The following is an 18,686-nucleotide window of genomic DNA, read 5'->3' as shown; positions in this document are numbered from 1 at the left end:
CAGTGGTAACTGACAGACACTTCCAGGTTATGAGTCACCTTTCTGGCAACAGAAACAGTTTTGGGAAATTTCTTTCTCTTTCAGTTATGTATTTATAATTTTTGCTACTTTTTCTCTCTTCTGCAAGCTCACTTTTCCAGACCCAAATGGATTAAACTCGCTGCAGTCAGTCTGCACAGCTTGAAGCTTTACTGGTCTATCTTAGGCCTCATTTTCCTTTTCTGTGGACCAAATTCTCTCTGAAGCTTGAAGGAACAGTGTAAGCCTAGCATGTGAGCAGCAGGGCTTAACTGAAGGGAGATTACTTTTGTTGACTTAGAAAACCAGATGGTAGTTTGACTCCCAGCTTAAACATACCAAATGTTCCAAACAGAAATCTCGATAAATCAAAGATTTTCAGTAAAGTTACAATCTCAGACACTGATATTGTACAACCAGGGAATAATTAAAGAGTAGGAGATATACAAGTGGAGAAAAGTCCTTGCACTGGTTCTGCAATTATCAATAAACCCCAAAAATTGTTGTTACATCCTTGGAAAAACAAAATAGTGGAATATTTTTCTGCTGTTGGTCATGAAGAAGAGAGAAATGGTAGATATAGCCACTCTCAAAAAAACCCCAGCTGTTGTCTGTAACTGTTTTTGTCTTTCCATCAAAACCACTGAAGTTCAGAAGTTTTCTCTCCCATCGACCTCCCTTTTTCATCTCCTCCTGCACCCAGAGGCACCATATTAGGTGCCATAAAAGAGATATGGAGGCATATAGCAGCAATTGCCCCCTTCTCCTATGTTTCCACATCAAATGAACTGAAAGAAATTGTTGACTAACAACTCTTCAGGCTGCAAGCTTCTCAAAATCATTACAAAATGATACTTCATTACAAAGTATCAGCAACCTTTTAGTTGTACTGAAGCACTTCTAGTAGTGGCTAAACCTACTTTACTTCAAGGAAACATGCAGCAGTGTTTTGCAAACTAATTTTGAAGAAAATATGCTTGAAATTGTGATGAAAATTTTCAAAATGAGATGAACAGAGAACTTGAGTTTTGATTAGAAAAATCCATTGTGAGACTTTTACTTTGTTCCTCTTTGTTCCTCTCTGCTTCTGAAAATGCTTTCTTTGAAAGCATGTGACTTCATAGGTGTAATTCCTTAGAATAATTTTCTTTCTAGTGTTTTCTTCAGAAAATCCTTCACATCTTTGTTCCTCAGGCTAGAGATGATGGTATTTAATATGAGGAGAAAAAGACAGTGGACAATAATTTGATCTGGTCTGGTGAAGAAGAGTCAGAAGAAATGGCATACATTTCAAATGTTGTGTGAAAATACATTGCTACTACCGTAAAGTGGGAAGCACAAGTAGAGAGGTTTTTCTCCAGCCTGCCTGAGAAGTGATCCTCAGGATGGTGGAAGTAGTGTTGCAGTAGAATACCAGGATCACACAGCATAAAGTGATAATAAAGAAAGAGAAAGGAGAACAGCACAAACTTATTGACATAATTTTCACTGCAAGATGCCTTTTGGAGTGATAGGAGCTCAGAAAAGTAGTGATCAATCTCATTGGGCCCACAGAAATTCAGCTGAAAGATTAAACTCGTGTGTACTGCAGTGTTTAAACTGCCACAAAGGTAGGAAACCAGAACCAGCAGGAAACACCCTCTGAGAGATGATAATCCGGTAGAGCAGAGGATTGCAGATGGTGGTGAAGCAGTCATAAGGCATTGTCACAAGAAGAAAGCATTCAGTGGAAACAATGAATCTTCCAAAGAAAATCTGAGTTGCACAGCCATTATAGGAAATGCCTTTGTGGTCTGACCAGGACTTTAGGGGCAACACTGCTGCCATAACAGACATGTATGAAGGCAATATTACCAAAGAAGAAGTACATCAGCGCAGTGTGGAGTTGTGGATTGATGATGATTGTGGTCAAGCCCATATTCCCCACCATGGCTGCAGTATAGATTACCAAGATAAACAAGAAAGTAAGAACTTGCATGCAGGGGTAGTCCCAGATGTACAAATTCTTCTGGAGTAGTGTGATTCTCCACAGTGAGCAGGTTTACAGCAGAAAATCCAGAGAAGAGGAGAAGTGAAATTGTTACAGGCTGAAGGTGACATGCACAACTATTCTAATTCCAAGATGGGCTAGGAATGCAGAAACAAACATAAATATGGAGATCTGAGTTGATGACCCTCTTCAGATCTAGCCCTATACACCTGTATTTCTTGGAAAGGAGGACTTCTAGAAGTGCTTGCCTAGAGAAACCTTGAGTCAGCAAGGCTCCATACTACCTTTAAACCAAAGAGAAAAAAGGATTTCTTAGCTGTGGCCCATCTTCCTCTCAGGAAGAGGGTATAGCAATAGCTGCTTCTCTTTTGATCTGAGCATACTGGGGTTTTTTTGAGCAGAATGCACTGTTTGCTCCCATTCACCTCCCTTCACGTCAAAGAAGGGATTGCCTATGCACAACCATTTTAGTTATCTTGACCACCTAAGAAAAGAAACAAACACCTCCAGAATGTATTGGGGTTGGACTGGATCATCTCCAACTTCAATTTAAAGACAGACTTTGGAGGGATGGAAAAATAATTTGTAGAAGCCCACTTGAAAACACCCACTTTCCCTTCTTAAATAGTTGGGAGAAGCAGTGTGCTAGATCCTTTACTAATGTCAGATGATTTTTGCTGCTAAAAATGGACATCACAATTCTCTTTGTTCCCTTGGACAGGACAAAATCCTTCACACTATCATTACAGGGAAGAAATTACAGTAAAACTGGGGAAAAGTTGTTCTTGCCATGAATGCAGGTGTCTAAGAACAGCTTAAAAAAATTATGAGCTCAGACAGGACATGGCAATGGCCTTAAAGCAGATGTCTGTGACAGTCAGATTCTCTTGTAGTGTGATTTTCTATTTGATTCTAAGTTTAGACAGACAGACTAACAGAGAAAGACATCTATCTAGTTAGAGAACTGGATGAACTGTGTTTTGGTATGAGTGTGTGAGAGAGAGATGTAGATAAATTAATTTTAAGCACAAAGAGATGATCCAAGATGACATTGTTACTGAAGGAAAAGCTAATCTAAGGTGTCCTTGAAGTGGAGGTTGCACATTAAGCAACAGTGTAACTCATTTGAACTTTCCAGAATGAGTGAATGTAAACTTCCTGAAAGTTCCTTTGAGAACACAAATCCCTGATTCAATGCAGCTCAATAATCTGCTGACAGAAGTTGAATCAAAGCAGTGCTACAGAACCATGGATGTTCTTGGGTGGAGCATGGAGACATGGGGACTTTAGAGCTGATGTCTATCAAAAAGTTCTTTTCAACAGATTGATCTACCTTCTTCACAGGAGAGGAGCAGGTACATTACTGAGCATGAATTATTTTATCATTTGTAGAAGCCATTTTAGGATCAAATGAATGACCCTCAAGGAGTGCCCGTTTCTTATTTTAGATAACAAAACAAGACCTAAGTCTCAGCTGAGGATGTTCACATTGCAAACCACTCAGATTGGTGAATCCCGCCACACTAACCCTTTGTCAATACATATCTCAGACACAAGCCAAGTGAACCGAGTAATTGTTCGGTCCCTGTGCTCCCACATACAGAGTTTTTCTTTTCCTTCCACTCTTTCCTTGTCTTTTCTTCTGTCCCTTAGAGTCTGGTTTCTCAATATTCTGTCTGTCCAGTTATTGGATTGTTTCTTTTTGGTTTGCTTGTTTGGTGAAGGGAGCACTTCCACTTAAAAAGAAATAAACCAAAACAAATAAATACAGAAACAGCATTTCAAGAAATGTTTCACAGGAATAAAATCTTCAGGAATGTTTTGGAGAATTCTGTCTCTGCTTTTAACTGAAAAGGACTCCCCTGTGCAGCTCTTAAAGACATAATAAATGTTAAGCAGAGACAGCACAGCATTACTCCAACATACAGCAGAGAAAGTTAGAACTGTACAGAATCCATGGAAAATGCCTTACACAGTTAAGTCCAGAGTCCTGTCATCCATCCCTTCACTGGGCACACCTACCTATGTGAAAGGAAAGAAAAGGTAAGATCTTGACACTGGGAGATGAGGGAAAGACAGGATTCTTGCTGAGCATCTAGTGGAAGAAAGAGAGGCGTTGCCCTAGCACACCTTCTCTTTGATCGGAAATAGAAAATAGTTTTCTGTCCATATCACTACCACTGCTAGACTACTTGAAAAGCTCTAGTGCCTAGACCTTTCCTCCTGTAGTGAGAAGTGTTATTTCTGCTTCCTCTGCTTTCAACTAAGAGGCGAGAATTCCTTGGAGAAATTGACAAGTTGCCTCTAGGGGAGGAAACAGACTTGTTCCTTAAAGATGTTCTCTCAGGGAATTACCTTCACAGGGAACAGGTGATCATGGTCTATGCAAAGGCTTGCATGGAAATGCAGGAAACTAAGGATGAGCTTAAGCTGGAGGACTGAGACTGTATCAAAGCTTCAGTCATTCCTGCAGTAATGTAGGCTCTGCCTAGCACATCTTACTTTAGGGTGGAAGCCAGGAGCAGTTCATGTGACATCCAGGAAGTTATCACAGGTTAATCCTTCTCAAGGACATGGTTATCTCCTGAGTGCTGCAGCTGCACAGATATCTTAGCTGTGGACTGAGAATTGGGAGTGGGCAGATGGGGGAAGGGAATTACATTGACTTAACTGACTTATAGAGACATTTGATAATAAGGCACCTAACTTAACAAATCTGAGGATGAGACTTGCTCCAGTTACCTAGGCGTCGGTTCTCAGTGATCTTTCAAGTACCTTGGATATCTTAACTGGTCTCCATCTGTCATTGCAGAAAGGTACAGGACTCCTATCACATCCAGCAATGCCATCTTGATGTCCCATATTCCCTAAGGCATGCCAAAGTGAATGTGGCATCTACGTGTGGAAGCTGTTCTGAGCACCTAACCTGTCATATCTAGTCCATACGGTCAGTTTAATTCTGGGAGAAATTTATCAGCTTATAAGCATTTCCTTCAAAGTGAGCTGAGTTCACCTTCACTGAGGTAAATTGGATCTCTGTTCTTTGAAATGTCTCTCTTGATGTTCATATAGCATGTACGTAACTACATTCTTTTTTCTTAATTCAGTTGTCTTAATTTTACACCAACTTACTCTCCATCTTTTTAAATGTTGGTTTTATAGTCTGAGCTTCTTTTAATAGGCAATGAAAAGGGCAATGATCACAGGGCTTGAAAACGTGCCCCCTGAGGAAAGACTGAAGGAGTTAGACCTTTTCTCCCTGGAGAAAAGAAGGCTCAGGAAGGACCTCATCACAGTATTTAAAAGGCAAAAAAGAGGATGGAGGCTCTCTCTTCACAAGGAGTCACATGGAGAAGACAAAAGGCAATTGACACAAGTTGCACTGGGAGAGGTTTTATCTTGACATAAAGAAGAAATTTTTTGCAGTAAGAACAATCATTCACTGGAACAACCTCCCCAGGGACATGGTAGAGTCCCCATTGTTGTAGGTTTTCAAGATGTGATTGAACAGAATGCCAGATAATCTCATCTAGGCTCCCTTTCCCATGAAAGGCTGGACCAGATCTTTTGCGATCCCTTCCAACTTGGGCTATTCTATGATTCTAAAACTACATTCACAGCAGAAATCAATCCATCAGAAAAGCTGACTCTAAATTATGTGCTATATATGTATTACTGGCCATGCTTATGTCTTTCCTTTAACTATTAGTGAAAGCTGTATGGTTACATTAGGGAAAGTACATAACTTTTTAGTGTATTAAAAAAAAAAAACAAAACAAAAAAAACCCAACCAAACCAAACCAAACCAAACCAAACCAAACCAAGTGAATCATACACTTCTACTTTAAGCATTTTTAGTAAGTCCTTGAATTTAAAGAGACTGAAGTCTCCCCTCACTGTTTTGACTGAACTTGGAGCTTTGATGTGGTTTTATTCTTTTATTCTCTAACTTCTTATATCTTAGTTACTTCATGAGAAAACATCACTATAATGCATTTGCACTGGGATGTTATCTAAAGACAAGATGAATCCTGTGCCTAAACCTCCTGGCCTTGGCAAACTCTAGAGTAATATCCGAGTTTTAGTTTTTTTAATGAAAGTTCTACATTGGGACTATAAGAGTGTCTTGAAAGAAAGTTCTGGTCAGTATTATAAGGTTTATATGTTCAGATCTGAGGGGAAAAAAAAAAAGTCCTCTAGAGTCTAGCAACTGTTTCCAGATACATTTGATGACAGAAGTGATTCACTCTTATGAGAAACTGTCTCTCTCCATTCACTGTGAAAAGAGTCCTAATGATGAGGTTAGATTCATGTATCATTTAGATAACCAGAGGCGGGGCAGCTGTTTGATGGCCACACAGGAGGAACCTGACTTTGTCCAACAGACTTCTGATCGATCAAAAGGTGAAGGCCTTCTGAGTCTTAGTGGAATAATCTGTGACATTTCTTTGATACATGACTCCTTTTTTTAGAGAAGTGTCCCTGGTTCATATAATTGTAATATGCAGCATGTTAAACTCCATCATTCAGCTGCACTAAAGCCCCTTTAGAAATTTTAACTGCCCTTTTCTTCTGAAATTTCAATATATATATTTCCCAGTTAGGATCCTACATCCTCATCAGCATCCTTCTCCTTCACAGTACTATGATTTGAAATGGCTTAGATACTATTAAAAACTATTCAGTTTAGACCAACAGCTTACTATTTGGCAAAGGATCAGTCAAAAATCAGATTTCTGAAAATACCAACCTCATATTTTTGACTGAAGTAGCATTTAGGATTTGTGTGCACAGGCTCTATTTGTATTATTAAATTAAACAACACCAGGAGTGTTTGTGGTGCCTAAGTCAAATGGCATGAACTGTGCATACCACTTCATGGTTTTTAGCTATGAAATGTAGGGGTAACTAGAAAAGATCCCTGGCTGAGGCTTGTCTATAGCAGCGTGAGCCAAATAGCTTCTAGAAAATACTAACCTTCAGGTGCAGAGACCTCCATTGTACCTGAACATAGATACCTGAAAGTGGAGCTGCATTCCACCCTAATGCCTTTAAATACACAGTTTACAGATGCTTTCTACTAGTTGAGATCCTTTGGAAGGCTGGTGGTCACTGAAGTTAAAATAGTGACCAGTAGGAAACGCTCATAGAAATACCTATGGTACATGGTCTACACAGAGGGATATTGCTCTGGTATTTTCTCCATCAGTTTAGGATGGTTCTGCATGCATGGGAATATAAGCGTCTGCATTTGAGCTTATAGTATACCTTCTGTATCAAAAGAGAGAAAGAGGTAACTATGGATAGTGATTCATTTATTTTAAAATGATATAATTTCTTTTGAGTAGGAAGTGAGCAAGTAATTCATTTAAAGAATTACTTTCTCTGAGAGGTAATTTCTGATTTCTAGTCAGCCCTGGCATTTATCTTATGTTGTAATATAATGAGAACTGAGCAATCTTCTGGTAGGATAGTTCTTCCATGATAACTCAAGAAGTCATGCTTCAGACACTTGATGCAAAAGTTTCAAGTTGGTATTTTTTGAAATGTGCATTTTTTTACCAGAATTTTGAACCACTGCAAGCAACTGTGAAGTTGAACTTAAACATATTATCTTCATACTATGTCAGATTGTATTGTTAAGCTTATCTATCACAGAGAAATAGCTCCTATCCTGTTATAAACACTCATGAAAAGATGCACACAAACACATGAAACCGGTATTCAGATATATATTACAAAAAATGAGGAGTTCAGGACAAATAAATAATTCAGTTCACTCATTATTGACCTAATTTATCTTTGGATGTTTACAGTGAGAATGTCTCCACCTGAACTGGCTGTGTTCCAGTGCATAGAAATAAGGCACTGCCAGAGTCCAATTTTTATGTCCTATTTTAGCTGTCTACTACACAGTTGGATTAATTATGGCTTTAAAATGCTTGTGCCTTTTGAATGGTTGTCTTACAGCTCAGATAGATTGTAAATGTCTAAATCTCATTAAGTGAATCCACACCTTCATCTGATCTAACTCTCCTAGATTTCTTTTATACCTCCTGCTTTCATCCATGACACTGACCATTTATAATCCCAAAAGTCTCTTGAAAGCAAGCCCTGATGTCCCTTGATATCTGTTGTTTTACATTCTAAATATCTGTAGCAAATTGGACACCATGGTCATTCTCATCCTTCGCAAAGGTATTTTAAAAAAGCCTTTTCTTTTTAAGTGTTTTTTCAGACACCCTTTTACCTCCTTGTTTCACAGGGTTCACAGGGTGTAGATAAAAGGATTTAGCATGGGAATAACAATAGTGTAGAAGATAGAGAGGGTGTTGCTTTTGTGAGGTGATGTGTTCCCAGGCTGAGCATACATGAAGAAAACAGTCCTGAAGAACAAGCTGATGGCCACCATGTGAGAAGAGCAAGTGGAGAAGGCCTTGCATCTGCTCTTGACTGAAGGCATTTGGACAGTAGTGATGACTGCATAACCATAGGAGATAAAAGGCACAAAGGCAGTGCCCACAATAATTGATCCACATAGATCCAGCATTACTATTTCACTGAAAAGTGTGTCTGAGCAGAAGGCATTCATCACTGCAGGAACATCACAGAAGTGGTTTATTTTTTTGAGCCCACAAAAGGACAAAGCCTTTCTGGATGGTGCAATTGATGCAGCCTGACAGTTAAGAGCCCACCACTGTGAAAACATGAAGTATTTTATTCATAACGACTTTTACAGCAGTGGATTGCAGATGGCAGTGAATCAGTCATAACCCATCTCAGCAAGGAAGAAGACTTCCATTGTGCCAAAAATAGAGAAGAACATTTGAGATACACAGCCATTGTAGGAAATGATTCTTCTGCCCAATGAGAATGTCAGTGCTGCTTTGAGAGTGATGACAGAGGAATAGCGGATGTCCAAGATAGAAGTTCTCTAGGAAAAAGTACATCGGAGTGTACAGCTTGGAGCCCATTCTAACGATGAGGATCATGCAGGCATTTCCTACCACAGGGACAACGTACATTACTAGGAACAGAAGAGAGAAGGAGTTGTGATCCTGGATGAGATTTGAACCCAACCAGAATGAACTCAATTACCTCAGTGTGGTTTTCCATGTTTCCTTTCAGATGATGTTTAAATAAGAAAGTAGGACTTAATACTTTGTCTGGAGAAGCAATTAGAAGAATAAGATAAGCAATAAGATATATGAAACATAAGAACAATGAAAAATAGAGACAGATGGAAAAAAACAGAAAAGGGATTCATCTGACATATCTGAAGATTCTTCTAATGTATTAGTTTGCAGATGAACCAATTACCCTGTTATACTCTCTTCAGTGTAAAGGAACATTGCATGCAGCTCATCCAGACTAGTTTAAAGGTCTACTTTACAATCAATCGGGAACCAGGCATTTAATTCTAAAGTTAGTCTAAACAACTAGTTCAGATGTAACTGGGGAGCAAAATCTCACCCTAAGACTGCAGCTAACCTACAAAAGGCTGCCATCCCCTCAACAAAAGAACAAATGAATATGCTTCTTCAGCTGATACAAAACAATTAAAAAACCATATGAGCCAAGAAATGCACAAAAGAAGCATGGATAATTGTAAAAAAATAAAAGCACCTATTATTAAGAAAAAAGGAAACACTTCTTTATGTGAGAAACTGAGGGGTTTTTTATTTTTTAAAGTACTGGGAACAAAACCCTCAAATGTTGAGATTTTTACTTAAATGTTCTCTATTAAAATGTTTACTTTACACAGTATGTTGAAAATAATATTAATTGACATAACATTTCAAGTGACTCCTTATCAATTACATTTAGTCATTTTGTTTCCATAAATTAGGTGTCATCTCACCGAGGCTTGGATATATACAGTGGGTTGATGCTTATATTACAACTAATAATTTAGATTACCTTTAAATTCAGTGGATAGAAATAAACAATCCCACTTCAGAATATTTACCATAGAAAGTATGAATAACATTCTAGGATTTTCTGTTTCTCTCCACTGACCTAAAGGGACGTCCACCTCGGTCATAGCTGTCTATTCTGTATGTATAAAGATGTATATAGATGTATAAAGCTGAGTGATACAAATATCCATCCAGTTACTGGTATTTTCTTTGCTCTGTTTCATTTCTATTAGACACCCTCATTATAACCCTCATGTACCTAATATTTTTAAAACAGTGAATGAATTGTTAACACTTTACTTCAGCCGTCTCTTTATAATCCTTGAAATGTACCCTCAGAAGCACAATTTACCTCTTCTTTGTTCTTATTCTGTTCAATTATCTTAGAAAAGGAAATAACTTCAAAGAACTTCTCTTTGCATAACCTTGCTCATAAAATATTTTGTCTAGTTTCCTTTAGGATTTAGGTACAGAGAACCTAAGTTTAGACAGTCAAGGTATCATCCAGTCTAGGCCTATTGTCTATCGCTTCTTCTATTGTCAAATCTTCCTCTGTCGTCAAAAGAGAGAAATAGCTGCATCCACAGTGTTATTCTTCTAGTACTAACATACCTGTTTAAAACAGGGTGCGGGAAAAGTCCCTTAGAGATATCTATCTTCATTAGAAAAGGAATCAAGCTAGCAAGAAAACAAGAAGAAAAAAGAGATACCTTTATGCATAACAATGTAAAGGAAAATGTCAAAACTGTGTCAGTATGGCCAACCATTTCATGGATGTGTAGTCTTGTCTGACCTAATTGTCCTTATTTTTAAATCTTTATTTTTACTCTGGTTTTATGTGGAACCATCAATGATTTAAATGTAACAGAGACAAACATGAAAAACTTCATCATAATAAAACACCTTTGCAGTGGAAAGGTAACCTATATCCTATTAAAAATCATTTTGTTGAAATAACAATTACTACTCATTTAATTAAATGGCTTTTTTAAACAGGTTAACAGAAAACTAAGCTGTAGCAGCCAAAATAAAGAGCCACAGTGTTCTCTTGGTCAGTATTTTGCTATTTTGGCCACAATTCTTGTCAGGTAATTCTGGTATCTTCCAAAGTGGGCTATGATCTAGACAACAGGAGTTTTAGATAAAGTTTCCAGGCAACAGGAGCTTCAGAGACAGTTAGTGAGCTCCTAATCGTCCTAACTCACTGACAGACAGCAGGAGTTTCAGATTCTTAAAATGTGCTTAAGTCTTCAAAAGATCTTGTTTGAAGCAGTTGTACCCATGGCAGCAGTATACACAGAACAAGTTATTCCAGCAAGTGTCTTAAGGTTTCCTCCCTGGAAAGCTAGGTGTTTCATTAACTGCAAGATCTGAAAAGGCTGTCTGCTCGTACAGAGTATAGAATGTACCACATACCATGGTCTCAGTTATAAACTCAAACCCATATTTAACATGGTCATATAGATATGCACTCAGCTGACAGTTTTTTACCTTTTTTATTTTTTTGTTACAGAGTATTAAACATTTTGAATCACTGTGATATTCTGAGCATGGAGTAGATTTCTTAGAGGCACCTTTTATGCAGACAGGCTTTTAACTAATAATCAGATTTTCTCACAGATATTAAATATTTAACTCAGATGCATCAGGTGTGTCTCTAGACTCCTTCATAGTCAATGGGAAGACTTGGACCGTAGTCTGTGAGTCAGAGTTTAAGTCCTGCTGGTATACTGTTGGATCCAAAATTCATGCAGCCTGAAGGAAACATCGAAGTGATCTATCCTGTGGATTGTGTCTGAATTTCTTCTTGGAGTGGGTTGTTTGGTGTGCCCTGGGCACAATAAAGTTATTCAGGGTACCAGGGTCCTGGTGTGAAGCAGACTGAGTCGAAGTTACACTGTAATTATACCACAGCATGCACTACTCACATTATACTCCCTCTATTGTTATATTAGAAAAGTCATCTCCTTCAGAGGATGTTTCATTTTATCCTAAATTAGGTATCTAAGACAGTTACGATTACTCATCCTTTTCTGCTGCCTATTTCTTTCCAGGGACAATAACAAAATCCCAGGGTAAATAAATCAGATGTAGATATCTGAATTTTACATGGCTTTTACAATCCCACCCAATGTTTTCTGGACCTAGTAATCTATCTAAGGCAAACAAAATCTGGGGTGTAGTTTCTAGCATTGCCAAACATTCTCTAAAACTGGAGCAGTCATTCAGCTGAAGACTTCTAAGAAAGGTAGACAGCATAGAATCACAAGCAAAAAAATCCTCCCAACCCAAACCCATAGTATATACATAGATCAAACTGAGATTTATCAAGGTCTGGTTCAATAAATATGATTACTGGGTACATGAATAGGAGCGTTTCACTTCAGCATGGAATAAGGTCTGGACTCCTGACTTTAGTTCATCAGCACTGCCAATTGATATTCATGAGCAAAGCCCATTCTTAGGTGTGTCTTGTGCAAGTAAAGGTCTTCCTCAGGGCGAACCTGACTTCTTTGTTTCTAAGACAATATATGAGAGGATTCAGAAGTGGCACAACTACTGTGTACAAGAGTGATACCAACTTGTTAGCACTGTAGGTATACATGACCTTAGGGTGGGCATAAGTGAAAAGAGTGGTGGAGTAGAACAATATCACTACAGTTAAGTGGGAGCTGCAGGTGGAAAAGACCTTTTGCCTCCCCTGAGAAGAAGGGATCTTCAACACGGTGAATAAGATGCAAATATAGGAGGTGACCACAGTACACAGAGGCACCATGATGACAATCAGAGCCAAGATGAAGTCCACTAGCTCAGCCAAAGAGGAATCGCTGCAGGACATATTCAGTAGAGGTGAAATATCACAGAAATAGTGATTGATTTTGTCTACATCACAGAACGAGAGCTGGGCTATAAAGCTCAGCTTGATGGAAGAAGTAATCAAACCACACATCCAACAGCCAGCTGTCAGCTGAGCACAGAACTGATGATTCATGATGAGTGAATATCGGAGAGGTTTGCATATGGCCAAGAAACGGTCACAGGCCATAACAGCTAACAGAATATACTCAGTACAAACAAAAGTCACGAAGAGATACAACTGTGTCATGCACCCCTGAAATGAGATATGTTTGTCCTGAGAAAGGAAATCTATGAGCATCTTTGGTTCAATGACAGAAACATACCAGATCTCTAAGAAAGACAGATTTCCTAGGAAGAAATACATGGGGTTTTGCAGACTGTGGTTAGTTTGGATGATGAGAATGATAAGGAAGTTTTCCAACACAGTTAATAAATAAACCAAAAGTAAAACAGAGAAGAGGAGCAGCTGCAATTCAGCAGTGGTGGGAAAACCCAGGAGAATGAAATACATGACACTGGTTTCATTCCTCCCACCCATTCTGTAGGGGAAAGATGAACCTTATCCACCTACAATAAACTAATACAATGAAACCTATCCAGACAGGCTTAAATTCATAGCAATGGGTTACACCACCATTTAAGACATTCTAAAAGTCCAGATGCTTTGTTGCTGGGTTTCTAGAAATTAGTTTTGTGAAATTCATCTAATCAATTCAGAATTTTTCATTGTAAAAAGGTAAATGTTTTTTACTTTATACTTCATGGAGATAAATAGGCACTAGCAGTCCTATCTCATCTAAGACACAGGTTTAAAATAAACCAGATGAATCATACTATCATATTGTCCATCAGTATAAAGAAATGTTGGATTATGAGCTAATACATAGACATTTACATCACCAAAGTTTTAGTTTCTACATCTATACATTTCTAAAGTTATATCACGTATATCCCAAGAACTGTGAGGGAAATGCAAAGTAACATAAGGATATATATAATCTGATTTTAAAAACCTCCAAACAGATCTGAAGGACCCCATCAGAGGTTTCTAAGGCTAGCTCTGAAGAGACTTACATCTACATAAACCTTATTGAGGTACAAAGGTACACATAGCATTCCGGTTATGGTGTAATTGCAGCTAATTATAGTTCTGGGTCTTGTTTGTCTGTCACTAACTCAGATTGTTCCTTCAATAATAAGAATGCTTCAGCCTGTAGTATGAAAAACAAAATTGTTCTCAACCTTCTGTAGTGGGAATTCAGAGTGGAATCCACTGCCTTAGTTGATCCTGGAGAATATGATCAATAAGGAACAGATGAATTGTAGACTGCTGTGTCAGATGCATGATTTATACCAGCATAGATGAATGACCCACTTTATTTACCTTCAGTGTCTCATGGGATTTGACCTAGAAATTATAGATAGCCTCCCAGTGGAAGCAATCACGGAAAGAGGGATGCTATTGTTTCCTCTGTGATTCCATACAGTGTAGAAGTAAGAAACTGACAATGTCTGATATTTTCTGAGACACTGGACAATGAAATAACACCAGCTGATAGCTACTCATTTTTATAGGGCAGAGGAAAAAAAAAAAAACACCAAAAAAACCCAAAACCAAAAAGACCTGAAGCAGAGATATGGCAGTCATTTACCAAAGACTAAACTAGAAAAAGGTTTCAGTGCCCTAAATCTAAATCCAGAACCTGAACTGGCAATCAGTTTTGGAGTAAGTAGTTTCTCTTACACTGGAGTTATGAAAAGCCATGCTATGTATTTTCAAAATAGCACAGTAGAAATATTATGTTGAAATGATTCCTCCAATAGTGTGAAATGCCTCTGTTAGATAGACTGAACCAGTTTCTCAAGTTGCCTCATCTGTCTATCTTGACTGATGACATTGACATACAGAAATTCTGTTCAGTACCCGCATGCCTGATTTAAGTACTCACAGTCATGTACAATAATTATCAACTAAAGCCTCAGCTTTAAAATGGAGTTTTATACATATATTTACATTTAGGTTTATATTAGATATAGGATTACTTTGTCCCAATTTAAACACCTAATATGTAAATATTTAAGATGGAGTTCAGCTGCCTAAACACAGCAGTCTAGTGACATTTGGGATGTTCTCTATTCTTACTGGCTTCCACTTACAGAAGTCCCAAAGAATAGAGACAAAGGAGTCCAGAAAGCAGTTTCAGTAGGCAGTTAATTTATTTGTTCAGCTAGGTATCTATTTCAACTCTCTTCATTGTACTGAGCTGGATTGTGCTCATATAATTGCAACCAAAACCCTCAGCACACACGTAAACATGCACATTCATGTATCTGCATCTGCACTGTAGAGCCCTCAAATTAGGTTAGACTAATCCTGCTCCTAACATCTAAGGTACAGGGAAAGCGCTGGATCAGGTAAGTATATGTTGCTGTCTACTGGCATACTGGATGTTCTATGGTATCCAAATCATCTCCAGTCAGCCAGCAAATACTCTGCAAGACCTACAGAAGACAGATGCAGCTGCAGCTGGAAACCAGAAAGGATGCTATAAAGCATGTAGCATATATGCAGGACTGGAGCAAAGGAAACCTCATATGGAAATACAGAGTTTTCAGAGTGGAAAATACAAAGTTCTGTACCTAAGCCAGAATAACGACATACTTCAGCTAGGCTGAGAATCCATTGTGGCACCCTTGATAAAAAAGACCTGAGAGTTATGATGGATGTCAAACAGAACAACAAGCAGCAGTCAAATGGTTCTAGATCCTTATACATGGGTGAAAGAGTTGAAGCCAGAATCCCTACACACATGCAGTTCAAATTAATTGATCTACAAATTATCAGTTATGCTCTCTGCAACCTGAGATTTTCATAGGATTGATCTCACCTGATTTTATCTGTCTGCAATATAGACAACTCATAAAAGCAGCATGCCTGCCTGGTTTTATTTTACAGTCAGTGAGGGCAACTCAGCACTTCTGGAAAATAAACTGCTTTTAAAGCAGATGCTTGCCTCATGATGAGAGGAATTTCCCTCTATAAGTACCTATTTATGACCTGGACTATAAAGGGATTGGAGGGCAGCTGATTTTGACTCAGCTTATTAAATATTTGCCTTCTACACAGCAATAACTGTCTATGTTGAGATAAACTCATCTGCTCCTTTTATGTCAGAACTACTTCTCATCTGTGTTTGAGCTACCTATCTGAATTCTTATAATAGGCAAAAGGCATGTATAGAGCAGATCTAGACAGTAATTCAGCTTCTGAGTACAGTTCTACAGTTTGTGATGTCTGTCTAGGACACTAGCATTGCATGATGGTGTGGCAGATCAAAGACCTGCTGGGATAATGATGTAAGATATGTGGCTGAGCATTAATGCTGTTGCTTATATCATCATAACCAGAACATCTTTTAAGTGAGAATAGTCAGTCAGACGTGGAATAAAGAACATTATGCAAATCACGTAAATAATTCCTACTTCTTCTTTACATTTTCATCTAATATGAAATAAATAATTAAATAAATATATAATCTCTACCCTGATACCATGTCTGTTGATCAGTTTCACACAGAACATGTAGTAAACCACATAAGTATCCATGGTAAAATCGATAAGGACTGAGATGAAAAATGAGATTTTTCCCCTCCATATTGTTTTAGATGCCTACTAAGACTGACAGAAGGAGGACCTTCTGCAGAAATGCACCTTCCCAGTCAAGGAGCTGAGGTTGGGCATCTCAGCTAGATACCTCTGTTGATGTGCTTGTACCACACTGTTAAGGTTTCAGTTTCAGATGTCTACCATAAAGAAAGGATTAAGTGCACCATAGAAGTTCCCCTCACTTCTCTACATTGACAAAAAAAAAAAAAAAAGGCCACCACCAAAAACTATATGTAGACTTCTACACTGTAGATTCAATTGCCTACATGTAAGTGTCTAAGCTTAGGTGTAGACTTCTATACTGGAGAACTCTGATCTAGCTAGGTAAATATAAAGTACTAAAAGGGAGATGTTTATCTCTCAATTAATCATTCTAGAGTTCTTTTCGATCTTCAGAGGGAAAAAATAGAAGATAAAGATAGAAAGAAAAAAAGTAGTCCTATGATGTAATTTGTCTTACCTTTATTTCACATCTACCATATGATGAGAACAATAACTTCCTAGCTCTCAGCTAGCCATACCCCATAGGTGTCTGCTGTAGTGGAGGAAATGAGCAGCTGAGAAGCTATGGATATTTCATGCCACCTCTCAAAGGAGGTGTCTCACCTGAGTTGCTTTAGTGACTGTAAAGCAAGTGTGGGTATTCAGACGAAATATCAAAAGTTGAAGAGAAACATGAAGGAACTTAATCTTAGCACCATCACTCATCTGGTGACTTTGGCATTCTGATTTAATAAATTACATTTATTTTCTTTACTTATTGCTAATTATGTTGTGTTTATTTAAGTAAGGACTGTCTTGTTTAAGAAAAGCTCTCTGACAGACAGTATGTTGGGGAGGATTCCTCTTGACATGGAATTCAGGTGAGGACAGTAAAGAGAGAGGTTTCCACACAGCTAAATGACCCATAGAGAAGAAAGGAAAAGGGGACATGAAACAAAAAACATAGGGAGACCTTGCAGCATAACAAAGATTGTGAAATTGCAGAGAAGAGCAAGGAGTAAACACACAGTCTAACCTCTGATGCCAGGGACAGAAGGACTTCCTATGAAGAAAGATGGGACAATGACCTGAAACAAACACTAGGACAGAGATGGTCCCACAAACATAGTCTCCTACAGTGAAAGGACTTGTTTATAAACACATTGTACTTCTATTTAATGCAGATCATTTTGAGACTTTCTCTGCTAAGAAAAGCTTATAGATATTATATATTTTGCAACAAAGTCTGTCATTTAAGTTTAAAGAGCCTGTTCTTCTTTTGGAGTGCTTAGTAAGCCCAGACAACAGAATAATGATGGGGGAAGACACCTGATTCTAAGGCAGTAAAAAGGTAGTACTGGAACTTCCCCAGGTGAAAGATATTAAAAGATACTGAGAGGGGGCTGCTGGCTTACAGGGTGTCACATACTAAGGATGTAGCTACCATATAAATTTGACAAATCAGCAAAACCAAAGCTAATGTTGAAAAAAATAAATAAGGCTGACTTGTTTATTTGGAGGAAGGAAAGGGAGTAAAAAGGATTATGAGGGGTAGCAATCAATATCATTAGGGCTGTTCTGGGATCTATGCCGAGCAGCCCTGTACTTAACCAGTACAGCCTAGTGTAGGACAATAAACCTGTTATTCTGATCATATCATGTGTGTTGGCTTGCTTTCACTGTCAGAGGTCTCTAGTGCTGATGAGAGAACTCCCAAAAGGAACAGAGAACAAACTGAACTTCCTAACAGACTGCCTCTGGTTTAGACGGGCCATGTGAGGTTAGAATTAGAACTACAAGCTTTCATCCATATTGTGTTCTATGACCTTCTCTAGTCCCAGGATAGGCAGAAGATGAGGATTTTAAGTGCAGGAACCTTTGTGACCACCTGTATAGACAAAGCAGAGCAGCTTCATCTCTTGTGGCTGGAGTACACCTGTCATTTAAAAAGCAGAATTGGAAATGAACACTAATATGCTCACAGTGACCACTAACGTGGTGAAATTACAAGTGTGGAGCAGCCAAATGATGTGTGTGGCATGCAGCTGTCTTCTTGGGAGATAGATCAGTGAGTAGTTAAAAGCTTGAGGAATTAATTGATCCGAAGCCTGTAACTCCTGTAATGCAATGCAGACAGAGCTTGACTGTTCTAAAAAAATGATGAGTGATGAACAGTATAAAATTTGAGCATTCCGGGCCATCTAGCAAGAACAGAATTGCCATCTACAATATTTAAGTCAAATGTTTTCAAA

The 18,686-nt window shown here is 38.3% G+C and overlaps 1 protein-coding gene and 1 pseudogene across 1 annotated transcript; both read right to left on the bottom strand.

Moving 5' to 3' along the window:
- Positions 1–8,147: 8,147 nt before the first annotated feature.
- On the bottom strand, positions 8,148–9,124 carry LOC141953248 (olfactory receptor OR9H1-like; annotated as a pseudogene).
- Positions 9,125–12,388: 3,264 nt separating this feature from the next.
- On the bottom strand, positions 12,389–13,324 carry LOC141953247 (olfactory receptor 6Y1-like). Its single transcript, XM_074891721.1, has one exon. The coding sequence runs from the start codon at positions 13,322–13,324 to the stop codon at positions 12,389–12,391; it is 936 nt and encodes a 311-aa protein (XP_074747822.1).
- Positions 13,325–18,686: the final 5,362 nt, after the last annotated feature.

The sequence above is a fragment of the Strix uralensis genome, chromosome 22 (genome assembly GCF_047716275.1).
Source record: "Strix uralensis isolate ZFMK-TIS-50842 chromosome 22, bStrUra1, whole genome shotgun sequence".
NCBI lineage: Eukaryota > Metazoa > Chordata > Aves > Strigiformes > Strigidae > Strix > Strix uralensis.
This window is presented reverse-complemented; position numbering and strand designations above follow the sequence as displayed.

What these genes read in the sequence shown, in the direction of transcription:
- LOC141953247 (XM_074891721.1), bottom strand. Translation starts at nt 13,324, where the DNA reads ATGGGTGGGAGGAATGAAACCAGTGTCATGTATTTCATTCTCCTGGGT.